This window comes from Apteryx rowi, unplaced genomic scaffold (genome assembly GCF_003343035.1).
Source record: "Apteryx rowi isolate R43461 unplaced genomic scaffold, aptRow1 scaffold_34, whole genome shotgun sequence".
Lineage (NCBI taxonomy): Eukaryota > Metazoa > Chordata > Aves > Apterygiformes > Apterygidae > Apteryx > Apteryx rowi.
In genome coordinates, this window is record NW_020449863.1 from 1,376,855 (window position 1) to 1,396,471 (window position 19,617).

General features: G+C 40.5%; 2 protein-coding genes across 10 annotated transcripts in view; both read right to left on the reverse strand.

Moving 5' to 3' along the window:
* MRPS10 (mitochondrial ribosomal protein S10) overlaps positions 1-3,289 on the reverse strand; it is a 23,041-nt gene extending 19,752 nt beyond the window's left edge. Inside the window, exon 1 of the mRNA XM_026072399.1 lies at positions 1,874-3,289. Within this exon, the coding sequence (XP_025928184.1) occupies positions 1,874-1,897 (24 nt within the window). The 5' untranslated portion in view covers positions 1,898-3,289. The remainder of the gene's footprint in view (positions 1-1,873) is intronic.
* A 95-nt stretch (positions 3,290-3,384) lies between these two features.
* TRERF1 (transcriptional regulating factor 1) overlaps positions 3,385-19,617 on the reverse strand; it is a 72,900-nt gene continuing 56,667 nt past the window's right edge. For 6 of the 9 annotated variants that reach the window (XM_026072384.1, XM_026072385.1, XM_026072388.1 and 3 more), the window contains 10 exons: positions 17,375-17,744; positions 15,192-15,252; positions 14,239-14,378; positions 13,403-13,506; positions 11,947-12,022; positions 7,157-7,245; positions 6,198-6,311; positions 5,264-5,464; positions 4,572-4,780; positions 3,385-3,915 (listed from right to left, as the gene is read on the reverse strand). In XM_026072384.1, the coding sequence (XP_025928169.1) occupies positions 3,594-3,915; positions 4,572-4,780; positions 5,264-5,464; positions 6,198-6,311; positions 7,157-7,245; positions 11,947-12,022; positions 13,403-13,506; positions 14,239-14,378; positions 15,192-15,252; positions 17,375-17,744 (1,686 nt within the window). In that variant the 3' untranslated portion in view covers positions 3,385-3,593. The remainder of the gene's footprint in view (positions 3,916-4,571; positions 4,781-5,263; positions 5,465-6,197; positions 6,312-7,156; positions 7,246-11,946; positions 12,023-13,402; positions 13,507-14,238; positions 14,379-15,191; positions 15,253-17,374; positions 17,745-19,617) is intronic. The other 3 variants (XM_026072392.1, XM_026072390.1, XM_026072389.1) reach the window with 1 other exon arrangement.

A 19,617-nucleotide genomic window follows, 5' to 3' on the forward strand; every position in this document is an offset into this window, starting at 1 on the left:
AGCCGTGGAGCGCGGCGCGGAAGGAGAGAGCGGCCGCGGCTGCCAACTTCCGGCTCCCCGAGACCCCTCGCGACCGAAGAGCGCCCCCGCCGAGCGGCGCAGCGCGCAAGCGCGAGCTCGAGGGGGCGGGTGCTTGCGGCGGGGGGCGGAGCCGAGGGGCGCCGGCTGCAGGGGGCGGGGCCGCGATTGTCGCTCCCGAAGGGRGCAGTACATTGGGGTTGGTGACGTTTCTCCCCCTTTTCTGCAAACAACACTTTTTTTCCCCCGAAACACACGGAGGGGAATACAGGAGAGATTTTTTGCCTGGAACGATTCAGGAATCGTCCTAAAAACAGGCATATAGTTTTAAATACTACAGCTGAAGTTCGTTTTCAAACTTCTCTCCCTCCTGACGTGCTCAGAAGCTGGTACAAGCTGGTAGCAAACCCTGGCCAACTATGTGTCACCAAAGTATAAAATTCACTGGAAACGTCACATAAACCCCGTTGTTTCTCCACATACAAGTAGCAGCTAATTCTCCTTATGCAGGTTCTGACTGGTACCAAGTATTTCAGGGGTGGGGTGAAATTAAGCCATCCTAATGCACAGCCAGGTAAGTAGCGACCTGAAATTAAGCTACGTGCAAGCTCAACGCTAACAGCAGGAACCTGAAACCAGCATAGATCACAAGCTATATCAAACGTATAGTTTTTATTTCATTACTTTCTCTGCCACCTAAAATTACAGTCTGCTTTTTACACTAAAGCACCTAAAATATTTACAACCATCTTCTAATAAAATAACAGTTAAATACTGAAAATAAGATTTTTCTCATAAAATATATTTTTTATGTACAGGTTTTATCAAAGAGAACTAAGTTCAATAGTGAACAGTTTTGCATCACCAACCATCAGCAAGAAAACAACTTTCTGAAATAAAACTATGTCCAATTATGTACAAATAGGTAGAACAGCATCTGTTTAACATCAGCCAATGCAACACTTAACAATATGAAGTCAATGTTTGAGGCCTAAATTATAATCGTGTACTATTTAAGAAATGTGCATTTTTTTCTTTATGAATAAGTTTCTTTGGTTATTTTTTTTTCTATTATCATCTTGGCTGTACAATAAAACAGCACCTGATTAATGTTACAGATCCAGGCAGATATTATATATATATATATAGTTTAGCACATACAAATACCTGTCCAATTGTTGCTAGAAAAATACAGAGCTGCTCTTCAGAATCAAGCCCGCAAGTTTCTACTATATTTCACTCTGTTCTCCACACAGAACTCTCACTGTTTCCAATTAATACTTTGCTTAAATATTCAGTTTTCTTCCTACCATTAATAGGGCAGTTTTTCCAGTGCAGAAGCCCTTCTCAGAAAGGTCCTTAGAGTTCAAAACGGTATGAGTTTGGAAGAGTAGACCCTTCTGGATTGTTTCTACCACAGGCCCCTAAAAGCCAACACAAAATACTGTGCACAAAAGCCCCCACTTGGCAAACCACAAAAATATGCAAAACTTGTGCAGTCCACAGAATTTACCACCTCAGTGGATCTAGTTGGCTGCATACAGCTGACCACCAAGTCCATTGAACCTGGGTAGCAGGGCCCCTGTAAAGCAAAGCTTCACAGCATGGGCAGGAACTGGTTGGGTGCTCACTGGCAGATCAGGAAAGAAGGTGGTTGCTCTCTGGCATCCTGAAAACTCACAGGTACAGTAACTGAGAACATCATCCCTTCTGTAGCAGAGGGAAGGCAATTCCACCCACTGGTCAAAACCAACCAACCAAAAAMCCCCCCCCCAAAAACAAACAACTCCCCCTCTCAACCCAGAAACAACCCCAGAATATCAAAACAAATCACATACACAGGAACCTCACTAACCTGAAATCGAGAAGTGACTTCCATTCTCTTGAAGGGCTGTTCTTAAATACCAGAACATTTGACCTGAAGCAGAAACATCAGGTCATTTGGCTTCACGAATTTGGCTCTGACAGAGACGGCACCTCTCTGCCACTGGTGCTACTGGTTTTGAACTTGTGGTCCTATACTCCTAAACAAAAGTGCTGTGGTTTACCCTCATTTTGCATAGTTACACAAGAAAGACAGGCAGTAGAAAATAAGATCCACCATCTCTCAGATTCTGCTTAAGATGTCAGGAATGCAGAAGAAAACCCAACCTGTTTAAAAAAATTTGAAAATTGGAAGATCTGAAATCAGTCTTACAAAACATTTTATAAAATTAGCAATACTCTTCTACTGTGCAAGATTCACAAGAAAATCAGTGCCACTACCTGTGAAAGCTCTAAAATCTGTACTCCCTTAACTTGTAATTAAAGGTCCATGCAACCTAACTCCAATTCTTTCTGTGGTTTAAGACTGCAAGGTCCAATTCTTTTGAGACTCAATTTACACAGAGAAGCAGATCCAAACTTACATAAATGGAGTTAGACACCCAGCACGTAGATCTGAKCCTAAGGGGGAAGAAACAGTAATTAAACAGTAGCATCATTTCACCTTTGGTGTATGTTTTACTAAATAAACAAAATTTGAATTTAACATAATGGGAAAGGGAGGACTGAAAATGGCACAATAACATTGCATGCCTAGGAGTAACAGCGACATGTGCTGCTGAAAGCATATATTCCACCAATCTCTGTCCCATAGGCAGGAACATCTCCCTGTATTTGCCTGGTGAGAGAATAAGCTCCTGCATTGCTGGAGAATACATCCTCCTAAAAACTACCAAGATGGCTATTCAACAGTATGATTTATTGTCACAGCAAAATATATTTCCAGTGCAATTAGATTAACAAGGCAGTGTTCCTGATTCAGTGTTCCCATCAGATGATGGGAGCCACAGCACAATCATTGTCTTTCTTCAATCCTTGAATTAGGTCATTTTAGAATCAGTGGATCAAAACCCTGCTAAAAACGGAAGCTCTGAAGTGTATGGTGTAACCAATGCCTTTATGAACTGCCTAACACATAAGCATTAAGGTAAGACAGAACTGAAAAAGTACTGTGATATTATGGATCATGCAATCACTCCTGTAATAACTTGGCAGTTAAATCAGATTTTTTTTCTCCAACTCCCTTAAAATGACAGCACAAAGGAAAAGAATGTAATCATCTCCGTAACAGAGGTGACATTTAGTCTCTATAAGATGCTGAAAATGATCCAGAGCAGGTAAAAAAAAATAAAAATAAAAATTCCATCAGAAGTGTGTAAAGATGATTCTTGTAAGTGGGGTAAAATGAAACTTGGAAGAGTTAAAGACTAAAGATCCTACTGTGCAAGGCCAGAGGGAAATGACAGCAGAACCATGAACTTCTCTAATTAGTGGCCTTGGAAGATCTCAGCAAAATGAACCCAGATAAAAACACCTTATAAGAATATTTGTACCAATTATTTATTTTCCCCCAAAACACAAATTAATAAAAAAAGAAAAAAAAAAAGCAGATTTCTTTTCTAGACCTGGATAAAAGAATTATCAATTTTCAACAGGTAGTTTACAATCAGTGGGGAATAAACAAGCAGTCCAAGTTTCCTGACTGATGCATTCAGGTTGTGTTCAGTAGCTGTCTATCGAACAACTCTTATTTACAGCTCAGCATCATCCTGCAGTAGATCTGCATCTTCATCATCTAATAAAAGGTCAGCATCCATGACTTCATTCTCTTCCATGACATCACCTAACTCCTGAACAACGTCATCTTCAATGTCACCTACATTTTCAACCTGTTTAACCAAATTCATATGATCCAGAGGGATCACACCATGCCCAACTGGCCCAGTAGTTCTTGCAATAGTGGCTGCCATTTCTGCTGCCACAGCAGCTTTCTGAGCCTTCTGCCTTTGCTGTTCTTCTTGTTGTCTGTGAGTCTTCATATGAGCATTGCGGCTTTTGATTTTGAAAAATACCCTAAAATTTCAAAGAAAAAAAAGACAGATAAGAATGTATTGCTTTTGATGAGAAGAGCCAAAAAAGACTCAACAACATATCAGTACATTTGCTTCCTTGTCCTGAAATAGAAGTCAGTGAAGTCTGCAATGCCATGGTGAGAATTCTGGGGATAGACTATCAGATTTATGCATCCTGACAGCATCAAAATGGCCTACTCAGACTCTGCTGAAGGTATTCTGCAGCTCCTGCAATTGCTTCAATATCTATGCACATCCTAATTCTCCCTCTACTTAGCTTCACTACAATCTTATGCAACAGGGAGGAAATGAAGGAGCCCCATGTTAGAATGGACAAGCTCAAGCACAAAGAAACTGAGCAAGTTGCTCACAGTCACATACAAGTCTGCGGTGAAACGGGAGCCTGGAGTGTCAGAGTCAGGAACTCCAGCAGGTTGTGAATTCAGGAAAATTAAAGAGATGAAATCCTGCAGGGAAAGCATCCAAAATGCCATGCAAACCAACCTCTGAAGAATTTGGTAACAGAACACGACATCTTAGGGGAAACAGTGTTCTTTTGAGACAATTAGAGCAAAATAAAGTTTGTTGCAACACTATTCATTTGGAATATAAATTGGTAAATTTGATGCAGTACTGCAGACAATCATATTCACTTACTTGCCACACTCTTTACAAGGAAAAATTGTTGTTGGGTCGGTCTCACCACTTGTTGTGCTGTGGGCAGGTGAACTTTTGATGGAGCAGTATCCGCTCTGCGTACCAGATTTCTGCTTAGTGCCTGGAATGGTGCATCGTGTTTTTGTCACCTGATTCGTACCTCCATGAATGCGAGCGTGGCCATTTAGCGCTTGCCGGGAACTGAACACCTGGTGTGGGGTAGGGTGGAGGGAAGAAAAAAAAAATCAAAAAATACTGCACTGAAACAAGAACTACAGAAAGAAATATGCTGAATTCATATTAAAATAAAAAACTGTACACCTCAGATATACACAAACAATCCACTTAGTCAAATGCTGTCCCCCAGCTAAAGAAATTTACTCATAATAAAAACATAAAAAAGCGAGTTATGCTATCCCATTACCTTTTAGTTATATAACTATAACAACCACAGCTGTTACTATACAGTGCTTTTCATCTATACAACATCTCAGGAGACAATTTTATGAAGTATTAGTGTATTGCCTATATTTTATGGTGTGGGAATTCAAAGCAAGTAAGCAAAATGATTTGTCCATAGATATTCAGGAGATACCACTGGCAGGGAAAAGTATAAAATTTGATTTCCAAAAATCTCTATTCACTATGATACAAAACCCCTACTATTATTTAAAGATACCAAATGCACGTACAGCACCACAGTTTGGCATTTCACAGATAAAGGAGGACGAAGAAAGTGTGAGACTCTGAAGGGCAGGCAGATCTATAGGTCCAACAAGAGGGATAGCAGGTGGGTCAGGAGATTTCTGCATTTCTCTTTCTTCCTTTCTGTCTTCTTCAATCTCCTCATCTTCCTCTAGAACTTCCTCTTCTCCACTTGTCTGAAACAGATACTGCATTTAAGAAATACAAGAAATATGGCTAAAGACAGACAGTGTATGGGAACAGCATGCTGTTTAGCAAAGTCTGCTTCCAGATTTCAGCATTTGTTGCCCATCTCAGATGAACTTCTGGTCCTGCTGAAACTACCGCCCCTTAAGGGACAAGCTACAGTTCAAGAAGCTTTGTAGCAGTGTTCAAAACACCCTCTGTTTGCATTACAGAGCTGTGGCCCAGAGTCTACAGATGCCAAGATGCAATTCTTCCCCACACACAGTTTTAGGATGGCAATGTACACTATATTCATAGTCTAACGAAATGACTTAATAAAAAAAAATGTCTCTTAAGACTGCTCAGACTGCTTGTGATACAGACTTGGCACATAAAGAATTTATCACCAGTCTAAGTAAATGTTATTTGTGCCAGAATGGCAGAGCAGTCTTTAGGCACACACATACAGGCACAGGAATAATTTGCAGAGGTTCATCTGCTTCAACAATAGTAAAAGCCCTAATTGTTGGACTAGAGTTAGAGGATTCATTTTTAAAACATTTTTATCCCATACAGTCCAGAAAAGCAAAATCTTGGTGTAGCTGAGGTCACAGAATGCCTATACACAATGTAATTTAGAATTATGGAATAAGTTAGGTTGGAAGAGACCTATGTCATCTAGTCCAACCTCCTGCTCAAAACAGGAGTAACTTCAAAAGTAAAGTGTTCCACTTTCACACATTCGTTTAAACTTACCAGGCATTCCTCTCTTTTTTTCTCTAGACGTGTTCTGTGTTTCCGTCCCAAACGCAAGATTTTCTTCCAAGTATAGTAGTATTCCACACATTGTGCAACTGTCTTAGACTTAACCTGCAGTTAAGTAATTGCAGAAAGAGTCCAACGTTAATTTTTAGTTTTCATTCAACATGGTGAAAAAATATCTTAAGATGCTGGTTTTATTTCTCAAACATTAAAATGGAGAAATAAAGACAATTTGAATATGACTAATATTCTTGTAGAACAACGTTTTAAATTTATTATTTTTTAGTCAAATTTGTGCTGATTATTTTAGCTTCAGTACCTTTCTCTGGGATTCTCCAGGCTCTAGTCAGATGATGATTGAGAATATACATTTGTAGCTTAATTGTACAGTACAACCAAGAAATCTAGGAATTAAGATTTGGTTCGCACAAACCTAAATGTTTTTCAACATGTGAACTGACAAGTAAGGTATCCAATTCTGCCCTGAGACATACACACCTTGCCTTTTCTGCTTTGTGGCAGAACATGAAAATTAAGCCCAAACATGTTCTCTCTTATTAATAGGATTGAAGCCTTTCTGAAGTGAGGTTTGATGCCTGTGACCCAAGCTCCTTTTAACAAACTGCCAGAGAACATGGAGATGTTAGAGGGGCACCATACTTGTCCCACACATGCAATGCCGTGACTTAAATGTGCTTACTGAGGCTTTTTATTTTAGCATATAATTACAAGGGGATCAGAACTTTTTTTTTTTTTTTTAACTGTTTTTTGCTGGTTCTGCACTTGCATGCATGTGTGCACCAAAGGGAATATATCATTTCTAAAGACGTTCTTCTAATCACCATTGGCTCTATGCCTGCAGTAAGCTGGTCTGTCACTGGAAGGAAAATGGAAAGGGAACAACAGAACGCAGCAAATGGAAAAAAAAATCTACGAAACAGAAACAACTTTACCATCTTTTGTACAAATATAAAATCTTTGCTGTAGGTGGACAATGCCTCTTTGAACAACCTTCTTTCTTGATGTGTCCATTTGTCAGAGCCTAAAAAAAACCCACCAACAACAAAACTCAGTGAATTAATTCTTACAGTATAAACCCACCATCTTTCTGTATGTTAATTTAGTATCTGGAGCAAGAACTGGGAAATCCTAAGTACATGCTAGTGATTCCTACTATGCAAATACAAGAATGGCTGTACTGACTCAGACCTAGAGTCTATCTAACCCAATATTGTCTCTCCAGCAGTGGTCACAGACAGTAGCATAGAAACAGTAAGATCAGGGCAAGCAAATACAATGCCTCTCCCTAATTCTTCCTAACCTCTGACCACTTTCAGTTCAGGGCATTTCCTGAGCCTGCTACAATTTGTTTATTTAGTAACCACCTCTTCTAAGTGCTGGTTAGTCTTCCTTTCAACCAGTTAAACCTCTGGAATCCACAACATCCTTTGCCAAGGAGTCTCACAGGTTAGTAAACATCCTGCATAAAGAACCACCTCCTTTTCTTTGCTTCTTAGTTCCTAGTAGCTTCACTGGATGACCCCTAGCTCTTCAGCTGGAAGGGAAAACAAACACTCAGTCTCTATCTATCCTCTCCAGGCCTGTCAGGATTTGTACCATATGTCTCTTACTCTACATGGGAAATATCAGCTCAGAGCTCATCATCTGATATGTAAAGCTTGTACTGCCTATTCCCTATATGCCACTTTACATTCAGCTGCACTGAGGTTCATCTATCATTTTGTTCTCCAGACAGTCACTCTCATAAGGTACTTCTGCAACTCTTCACATGTATGACATTAGGTAAGACACTTAAATTCTTTGCAACTGAGGCCGCAAGTACAGAGAGATGGTAAGTAAATACTCCCATTAAGGCAGTGTGCAGTAAGTGCAAAGTGCTTTCTGATCATTTGATGGAAGCTGTATATAAAACTTTCAAATATTACTATTCTGTATTTACTTCACCAGCCTACCTCCCGATGAAAATGTGATGTTAACATTTAAATTGAAATGAATTTGTGTTTCCGTTCAAATCTGCAGTACTAGTCAAACAGAAGGAACACTGAATTGCTCTGCTGCATCAAACCAGTCTCCTGTTTGTAAGAGTGGGCAGCATTATATACATTAAAGGAAGAATCTGCAAGAAGCCACAGGGCAGATGCCTTTGAAATTACTTACTCTATGAGAAGATTCTACTTCAGTCTGTTTGAGAGYGTCTGAAACATCTGAAACTTTTATCATTACCAGAAATTCCTAATATTCCTGTCAATGTTGCCATTCTCCATATAAGTGCTTACCACTGCACTGAATTCAACTGATTTGGGCTTGGCACCACGTGTGGTATTGAATTCTGTGGGTTACTTAACATCTACAAAGAATATATACATTTTTCATTAACTGCAAATGTTTGGCTTTTCAGTATCAATTCCCTGGCTCACAAGCTTAGAGCAGGTATCTCAATCTGTCATACGCTGAAAACTATAAAATTAACTTTTCTGCAACCTTTGTTCTGCAAGCTTTTCCAGTACTGGATATAAACATGCATTAGTTATTTCCACAGAGATTTACACAAAAGCTCTCTATATATACGGGTCAGAGAAAGGCACTGGCTTCAAGCTGCAAGTTTTATCTATTCTGTTATCCACCAAAGATCTTTTTGCTGACACACTGCCCTGCCATCTTTCCCATCCCAAACCAGCATCATCCCCTTCTTATACAATCTGACATTCATTTGCCTTTACCCTTCCCTTTAGAGCAGCTCACTAGGGGCCTGGTTTACTGTGCCAAAAATGTAACTTTTTAAAAAGCATGACAACATCAAAAGGATGGGGTTTAGTTCTAAGCAACCTCTTCAGTTAGATTGGTCATCCTCCCCTGCCCCCACCCCACGCTCCTGAAGAAATCACTTTAATGAACTAATTTTATTGCACACCTATGGAGGATTCAGGCCTTACACAGTTTCCCAGTAGCTGTGGTATTAGCAAAGACCCTTATAAGATTATGAGGGTTAATTGGAAGTAACCTAATTAATAGAATAAATCCTGTGTAGGAAAAGAAACAGAAGAAAAGCTGTTTTTAACTCTGGTTGCTGGGAAACCGCTTTTGCTCTTGTTAGCTTGAGGGAGATACAGAGAACGTGTATAGAGGGATCTGCAATGCAGCAAGAAAGAATTTTGGACTTTGGAATACAGATCAAATTTTAAAGCTGATCTTTATGTTTAGGCATTTATTCCACATTTCATTTTATCTGTCATATTAAAATACTGGTTTTGCACTGATGAACTGACAATAGACGTCTTCTACAAATCTAGGGCTTTGGGCCCAATCCATGGGTTTCAAGGGAGCTAAACCCAGGGAGCTACCCTGGAGAGATGGCTCAAATCCATTATATAACTTAACTCTAGGCATGATCCACACACCATCACAATATGCATCAGAAGTTTTGAGACTGCGTGAAGCACATTATTTCAGAGAGCCTCTTTCCTGCAATTCTCACTGCAAGGGAACTTCAGACCTGAGAAATTCCACTGTTCAAAGGAAAAACAAATCAAGTATCTGTTACAGTGCTCCTCTTGTGTTAGATACGTGTTCCCTCTCTCTTCCCTAATATACCAAGCTGACAGATGGCGAGGCATTAGGACACAGAGATGAGGGTGTTCTGCCAAGCAGCCCAGACCAGAATGCCCAGCACTTCTGGCAGACAACAGAAATGCCTTAAGTTTTACAACTTGTTTCCCTCATGAGCCAACAGGTTTCAAGGATGAGCTGTTCACTTCTACCCTTGTTTGAATACAATGCTGAGGATGAGTTTGGATGTTTACTATTTAGGTTATCAATTAATTCTCATGAGTCAGTGTCGTGCTCTATTTTGGTCTATCCAGCTTTAAATACAGCTGTGCCTGAGAGCTGCCATCTCTGAATCTTTCTCCTACAAAGCAGAAAACTCAAAGAGTTACCCCAAACAAATGCCACTTCAAGTTATATTAAGCTATTCATGCAATACATTGTGAGAAATTCCCATATGCTAGAGTGGCTGATTATCAACTACAAATAAGTTATTATTCAAGAGCTGTATGGTGTTAGCACATGGCTGTCAATATAAGTTGCAATCACATGTTGTATTCAAGAGCATTAGTAAGCAATGCTTTGTCTTGTTATTTTATGAGACTTAAATCTAGACTGGTGAGATTTTCTTGTGCTGTGGTAAGCTGACTTAAACTTCCTTTTCTGCTTAAGAAATAGGAATACTCTGATGTTCACAGGTCTCAATGCTAGTTCACCAGAATTAGCATCATCTCATGTGAAAGATGAAGCTAAACAGCCTCTCCTGGCTCCTCCTTGCACCACAGTAAAACACTTTCTTAAACTACTATGAATTTGTTTCAGTAAAGACTATTCTTCCTCTTCTGTCACACAGGCAAAAATTTCTTATCTGTTCTGCTAATTTGATCCCTCACTGAGGATGAGGCTTGCTGGGATATGATCCTGATCTCCATGCTCTCATCCTTGCCTACATCCCCTGGATCATCTCACAAATATGATTTGGTGTCACCTTGTCAGACAAGAGCCCCAAGACACCCTGGTCACAGCTCCTGGCTGAAGTCCCTCTCTTCCATCCCATCTCCAGTGTCCATCCTTTGGACTGCAACAGAATTGTTCTCAAAGGCCCTAGACATCTCCCCCCAGCCAAGACTCAAAATCTGATTCTCGCATCTATTCACTCATTATCAGGTGCCATCAAAGCCATCATCAGCCATGTTTCTGTTCTTGCTGTCAGGCCATGGGGTTAAGAGCTTCTTTATTAAAGAGCCTTTGCTGCTTGGGAAGCTCTGCAGTCACTTGCTACAACCAAAACACAGCTTGTTACTATACTGACATGGCACAACGACTATTACTGGAAATGAGTGCAAGACCCTGGATATTGTGATTGATTGTCTGACCACCAGAACATTCTTGGCTTGTTTCCTACTAAGCTTACATTAGAGATGAAATCTTAAACCTCTTATGTAAAACCCAAGTCTGTCTGTTTGTCAAAACAGTCATGGGGCGCTACAAAGCGTTAAGTGGAGAAGGGCACAGGAGAGAGATTTGCTACCTTGCTATGCTTAGCTGACATCACTTAGGTCCAACACTATCTTGCATATTTCACAGAGTACTTCTGCTCCATAACTAAAMGGAGGTTCTGGCTGTGTTTGTTAAAGTCATCATCCCAGACCTGTTTCTTTTAGTCTAGACCCATGTAAAGAGAGGCTCGGTATTCAGCACTGTGCAACACTGGTGAAAGTTAACAGAGCTGTCTCTTTGGAAGGATGCTTATGACTATCACATACAATTATCATGCACCATCACAACAGAAGAAGAAGGCATGATGGCAGGCATTTACATAACAGAAACTGAAGACCTTACCACTAGTGAATTATGATCTATGAATACCAAGAATTTTAAAAGATCAAATTAAATTTTGAGTTAAAAAGAAAAAAAAATTCAAGGTAGTTTTAAATCTGCAGAACCCTAAACATCATCAGGGACACCATGTTTCTGTACATCATTAGTCATGTAAGGAGCTGCCAAACTTGTAACAAAAAACTCCCAATGTATCATGCAGCACTGTCCACATCACCTCTCAGAGGCTGCTATCCCTGTAGCAAACAGCAGAGAGTGCAGTGTAATCCCATGCTCCAGCTTGGGATGCCAGCCTTGGACTCTATAATCCAACAGATACAAAGATTGCAAGGAAACCTACCAGCATAGTGGTAATTTGCCAAAGGATGACACTTCAATCTCACTGGCTTCCTCAACAGCAGCTTCTCAAGAGCAACCTAAACAAATAAGCAGGGAAAAACAGATTGAGCAAATGCAGTCAGCTGCTGTGTACAGTTGCATATAGAAGACTAGCTTGTATTACGATATGAGATAGTTTACTGTCTTTTTTTCTTTTCTGTCATATGAAGTCACATCAAATCACTCCAAGGTCCATTTATGCTGTACCTCACATAAGAGCACCTAATGTACACAGGTCCAGCCTTAATTAGCACAAATGTGGATACTTAGTAACTTCCAGTTCCTCACTCCCTTCTGCTTGCCACATAGAAACACACCTACAAATGCTTTCAAATGACTTGAAACAACTGTTATGTTGCTCTCAGCTACCTACTCTAGGGTGAGGAGGAAACAGTAATAGTATGGTAAAACATAAAAGGGAACATGGACTTTCTCCATATCCACAGCAAACAAGAAAGCAGGTACAAGGTTTAACTGCAACAGGGAAGATTTTGGTTAGATTTGAGAGTAAAGTTTTTAATCGTAAGAATAGCGAAGCACTGGAATAGGTCACTGGGAAAAGCTGCAGTGTTGCTTATAGTTGGAAGTCTTTTAGGTCAACATCTGTCAGGAGTGACACCAGGCATAGTTAATCCTCCTTTGGATCAGGGAGACAGATGATTTGTAGATCCCTGAAATTCTTCCCGTGAAGACGCAGAGCCCTATATAGCAAATTTCAAGTCCTGACATAAATTCATTTTCTCAGTCACCTGTCCCAGGCCCCTCAGACACAGTTAACAGAGCCTAAGGACACTGGGATCCATGTTAAAAACCACTGTGTTAGAAAACCTTGGGAGACCCATTCCAGCCCTGTGGTCTGTTGCATTTTATTTTAAATTGATTTTTCAGGAACAGGGGCAGGACCTTGTCTTTCCTTAACACCAGGCAAAATGGATGCTTTGCCCCAGTTGGTAACACTCCCATCACTAAACTGATAAATATTTAAAATGCATTATCTATATGAGAACCATGTGCAATTACCCCACAGTTCTGAACAACTAAACAGATGTGATTGCTGCTACAAAATAGGGTTTTATGAGGGTTAGAAGAGGACTAAGCGACCAAATATAAAGCCTGTGAAATATCAGGGCTGGAGAAAGCACTGGGAGATACTCAAAGCCCCAAGACTATAAACTGAGTAATCCTATCTATCCAAAATGTGCAGTAAGTCTCCAGAGAGGCACTGCTTTGAAATTTAAATTTATTAAAAAATGAAAGGAAAAAGTCATTCCCCAAAAATGTTGCAGGATGTTTAAAGCATCACTGCTAATCAATCAGAAATCTCTTTTTTGTATAACCAAATCTAAATCCATTTAATAAAACATGCTAATTTATCTGCGGAAGAGAAGCATATCTCTCCTTTCAGCTTCTTATCTTACCATAATATCTCCTTTCGCCTCAAAGAGAGAGTGCAAAGCATATTCTGAGTTAGTTCCTCCACCAGGTAACACACTGGAACAACTCATATTTAAGAGGTCTTCCACTGTCAGAAACAAGTCAACATTTGAGTGCATTATACAGTAGCCTGTAAGTTAAACATCCAGAGCCAAGGATTCTGTAGAGCCTCTCAACGAGAACATAGTTCGAGGCAGCAGCTTTCATACTCTCCCTCCTCCATACCTTCTTCTCCTGGTTTCAGGATCATTCACTGAGGGGATATATCTGGACTTGCAAAGTGCATCCTTGGGATGGACTGGGGTATTGCACAGCCAGAGCCAGGCATTTGGCTGCGAGGCAGCGGCTCAGAGAGGTAAATGGTCAGTGATGTTGCTGCACCAAAAAGGCTCCAGCCAGGGCAGAGAAACAGAAATAAATCATGCTGGAAGCAGGAGCAAACTGTGCTCAGGACTGGTAGGAGCCACTGAGACCATCCTATTTTCTCTCAGTTATGGTCCCAGGACAGGCCCAGGAACCATCAGCTGCCTCTCGTGTCTGATCTCTGTCCTTACCAGGCAGTTCAGTGTCCCAAAACCATCTTCCCAGCAACAATCCTTCCCCCTCGGTTTGAGGATAAACACACTTCATCCTCACCTCACTTTAAGGGTCACCATACAATGTTGTTACTCTGAATCTGTAACATGTAGTTCTGGTCTTTCACCCGGCATTCATGGTAATTAATACCTCTTGGATGTATAGTACAGTACACAAATCAATGTGAATTTCTTCATCAGGCACAGCACTACATATGAGTTATTAAAATAGCAAGTCATCGTACCTCTTTGTTGGAAGATTTTATTCTCCAGTTCTGGCCATGGTTTCCAAACCAAAGTAGCCTTGTGCACATCCTTCTCCATTAGCAACCTGTCCCGAAGCTCAGGAATGTCAGCCTGGAACCTGGACCCAATATTGATTCGTCTACAAAGACAAAAAAGTAAATAAGTATTTAACTACACAGTGTGCAGAAAAAACAGAAGTCACATTAGTTTTCACTTTGTTCCCAACAAAACTTTTATTATACAGAGTGGCAGGAAATTGTGTCAGACTGCTTTATGCAATGCTTTACTCTCACTGGGATAAGTATTTTAATTATTAGAGAGGACCAGTCTCCAGTGGGGTGGGAGGTGAGAGGGGAAGGAGGGGGTRGAAACAAAAATATCAGTACACAATGTAAACTCCACCGAGACATCACACCTTACAGAAAGCCAAGCTAGCTTACCCAAGTGCTGACTAGCAAAGAGGCTAGATGCAGGAAATGGTAACTTCCTGCTCCATACTCAGAGCATGGTACTCTTCAGCAGAGAGTAGAAAGAGACTTTACTCCTAAGGGACAACACTGTTTGTGGCCTGCCCTGGGGAACACACCAAATAACACTTCTCCAAGCCTCCAGAGATAATCTAAGAACTAGAGTCCTGGATCAGGATATATTCTCCTTGCAGCCCTTTTCCCAGACATTACTAGTCATTTTTCACCTTCAGTAGCTCCTACCAAGCCTTTCCTAGCATTTTTGAACCATGACACCCACATCTCCCACAGACACTTTGCTCCCAGAGTCCTCAGCCCCCATCCAGAGGTGGTGTAGATTAAATGCATCCAGCCCAGCATGATTTCAGCAAGTTGAAAATTACCTGCCTGGTTCAAAACACTTCAAGCTACCCACTCTAGGTAAGAGATGCTGAGTTGGTGGAACTAGTCTATAAAAGCAGTGACAAAGAAATATTGTTTCTTACGGTTCCACAGTCTGTTCTCCAGGCCCAGGCGTCACTGGAACGACACTTCCATCAATACTATCTGAAACAGAGATTGGAGTTTCTGTGTTTAAAATACATTTTCTTAACAACTATATCATTGCTGACACACCACATCCCTTGACTGTGCTGCTACCTCCTTATTAACATTTTGCAGAAATCAGTGAATCAGRACACATCTGGGATACTTAGCAGCACCTGGGATACATTTGGCTCAAGATTACCCAGTTCCTGGGTAATCAGGTATACTTCTCATGTAAAAGAGTAATCAGCCACATACAGGAGATTGAGTAACAGCTGAGGGGTTAAAACAAGCTTACTTTAAAGTGTGTATCATCAGTAATGACTAGAAGTTCTCTGTGCTCTCCTGGTCTGGAGGAGAACATTAGTCTGGACAGTAAATGAGCTGAATACAGAGAATACATCCAGTGCTTTAGGTACCTTTAAAACAATTCCRATTTTGGCATTCTGATCAGTAATTACAAATACAGAAGTCAGTTATTTATAATTTTTCTCTAGAACATCACCTGAGCTTTATCTTTGTACCTCTGCCAAGAAAGACCTGTTCTGGCAGTGTGCCACAAATTTACACCATTTTACAATTATGTCTCTGTGAAGTTCCCTGCAATTCCCCCACCCCCTTTGACTTTGTGTCTTTGTTGTACCTCTATTCATAGCTACAGAGTCGTCCGGCTTGTTTGTTCTACAGTCTTCTCCCTCTTCAAAAAAGCTATCGCTTCAACTCTTCCCCACTCTTTATCTTACCTGACCTACAGTGTTGGTTCAACTTAAACCTGTAAACACTGCAGGTCAAAAGTCAGATACTTTTACTATTCTGAACATGTTCTTTTACTAAAACACTGAGAACATCTTTTGAGAGATTAAATAATTTTGTAAAGTATCACTGAAATGCAACACAAAATCCCCCCACATACACACAAAAAACCCTACAGTCAGCAGTACCCATTTTACTTTGGTCTTTGAGGAGACTAACGACTAGATTTTAATGAAGTTACAAGAGCAGGAAAAAGTTTGTGCACAGACTACTTTTCTGAACAAGAGCGCCAACCCCAATTTCTAAACACCTCCCAGAAAGAGCAAGCAGGAAGGAAAGAGATTGTAAGATAAAGAACTGAGTCAAACAAAACCAGGAGTCAATGCCTAAGCCAGAACATGAGTGAGATAATGGCTTTTTGTTGGAGGCAGCCACGGTAAATGCCACCCAGCAAATTTTTCATCATTTGAAGGGCACTATTATGGTCTGGTAGCATAAAAAGAAAAACAAGGGACTAAAACACATCAGTACAGGTTACAGAAGTTGGTTACACGGTTGTTTTTGACTCGAAGGTCAGTAATTTTGATGATATAAAGTTACCAACCCCCAAGAGAGAAGTGGGGGAAATGAGATGAGATTCTTTTCTTTGGGTTACAGGACATGTGTAGTGATTTTGTATTTAGGGATTTAACTTGCTGCTTGAGTTATCATTCTGGTAACATGCAGTTTACTCATTTTACAAAGTTGAGAATGAGTTGAAAGAGCAGCAACGGGAACCTTAAGGAATTGCTATGATAGCACAGTCAATTAACATCACAAAATATGTAACACAGCCCTCTGGTGACCATGTCTGAAGTAACTCAGAGTGCAGTTGCAATCCCTTTTCTACTGGAAGGATTCCTCCAGTCTATTAAGGAAAAATTATCTTCCCTCAACATTTACACACAGAAACAATTTAAATAGTTATAGACAACAGAAGTGTCATAACTTAGACAGGTTTTTACTACCTTGATCATGTACAATTAGCAACCTTTTCTTGTGAAGCACTAAATAACAAATACTTTAAATCAACCATGTCTCAAACCAGGTCTTTTCTGTCCTTCCTTTCAGAAGGCTCTGATGTAACAAGAGGCATGGTGCTCCTTTCTGCAGGCAGACCACATTGAAAGACCACAGCCTCACTCATTGGTTAGGCTTCTCTATTCACTTTATGTTTTAACACCCCCTCTATGAAATCCAGGGCAAATACACTGATAAAGATGGACTTTTCCTGTGAAGTAACAGAACCATACATGTACGTGAGCACATGTAAAATCATCAGTGTGATTACACCAGAAGAGAACACAATGGTATTTACTATGGGCAGCCACTCGGTAAATATAATACTTACTAGACCGACACAGGAGTATCCGTGGAGTAGGTGTCAGTGGAGTAAGTGGCAGCTGAGTATGAGAGGTGCTATGAGATGATGTGATAACACTGCTGAAGAGACCAGATCCTTGCCGAACTGGACTAAGCATGGGTGGCGGAGTGTAAGGGGGGAGCTCGTGCGTCCGGTCTAGCAGATGATCTCCGAGGATGCGGGGGGAGCGGAGCTGACTCTGGTACAGTGTGGCACCGGAGTGGGACATACTGAAGTTGAAGGAAGGAGGAGGTATGAAGAGAGGTTCGGGTCTATGCCGATACTTCTTCTTGTCCTGCAGTGGTTTGAAGTTTTCTTCTAATTTTGCAGCACTTTGATGAGGTTTTTTGCTAATTTCCTAAATGAAAACATACATAACTTTAATATTTAGCCATGGTTAAACGTGGTTTGCATTGCACATTAGCCCCCACAGCCTAGGGCAAAAGATACAGAAAAGCACAGTACCTGGGCCTATGCAAAAGCCTCAGGGGAAAGAGAAAAACCTGTAAGAATAACCCTCATCTTCCTTATGGATCCCTCTAGGTCAAGGTAGAGCTGAGTCATAGGAAGACACAGAGAGGCTGCTGCCAGCTTTTGGAAGAGAGTGGTTTTCCAAGACCATCAGTCTCCCATGCCCTTCTTTAGCTCTACCTGAACACCCTGGGCATTTCTATGTGCACTTAACATACGCAGGCTGTTGGGAGTTGCTTCATTACCCAGTCACGGTTTATTAGAAGCTTTATATGAGCTGTTTTCCAATGCATTTATTTTGTTTGACTGGGAAAGGCATATATGAGCTCAGTGAAATTACTGCAGTGCTCAGCAGCAGGAAAGGAAGAAAAAAATGTAATAAATTCAAATTCTTTGCCTCTTATCACTACATTCCCATCAGCTTGAGTACAGTCCAGCTGCAAGGAATCTTGAACTTAACTCTATCCTCTTTCCTTGGAGGAAAAAGTGTAATAGATGACAACCACGGAAATAGACACTGTAACATTCCTAGAATTTGAAGGTTAAAGTTATTTAATACTAAATCCCTGCAGTCCACAGAAAGCAGAAGGTACAGGAGCTGTGCTAACCTGGAACCTGGATATCCTAGGGAAAAAAAGAAAGAAACAGGTTCTCAGGTTGTGTTTCAAGGACACATAGAAGCYGGTAGTATTAAATATACTGCTTTTAGGTGTTCAGACTGTAGATCTTATTTAGAATAAACTTGGAAAGCAGAAGAAAATTTTGGACAGATAGGGTTATTTCAGAAATGTCTGCCTCCTCTGGTAAATACTACTACTATATAAAAGTAAATTATTACAGTGTATGTTTAGACAATATATATCTTTACGCCATGGGAGGTTCTTGAGAATCACATTCACCCAGTAAAAACCATGTTAAAGGAGCATTAGTAGTGTCACCCTTTATCCCTTATGTTAATACGTTCCAGCTTGTGGAAATGTTTTTGATTACAGAGGTCCTGTCCTCTCTGTTAGATCATGTCTGTATCCTCTCCAACAGCTGTTGACATTTTTTCTCTCTAAAAAATTTAAGTTTTGGAAGAGTTTTCCTTCTGCAGGAAGGACACAGCTTTACAGAGTATTTTGTAGTTTATAAACATTGAGAACAATGAAAAACTACAGGTGAAGGTTACCTGTAATCACAGACACAGTCCATCATGATAGTGAACATTTACTGTTCACAGAGAAGAAAGGGGAAAAACCCTGAACCAAAAAAAAGAAAAAATCCAGAATCTAATCAAAGTCTGCTCCTTAAACATGAAAGAGCTGGTACTTCTTTCTCACCAGTGTGAAACAAACCAATCAAAATAACATCTTAGAAATCCTATAAGCCTCTCTCTCCTGTGGTACTCTACCTATAGTTAAGGATAACTTAGCTGCAGTGGGGTTATGCCAATGACACTTTCAAAGAATACCATGGAATATTAAAGGAGCTCTTGATGTCCATGGCCTTTCAATACAGAATCACCTCTCTGCTTTCTGAAGCTTCAGAAACTGATGCCCRTTATCCAAAAATGGATGTATCCTCTAGGGCCCTACTGCCCCACTTCAATAGATCCACCTTGGGTAGATCCTGATGGACCTCACTTGCTGGCTAGGTTCACCCACCGTCCTCTAATCTTGCTGAATACTTATTTTTGTTCTGCTGTTTGATTTTACTGATTCCATGAATTTGTGTGAGCTTTTCTGCACAGCTCAAGCACTGTATTAATAAAAGCAACC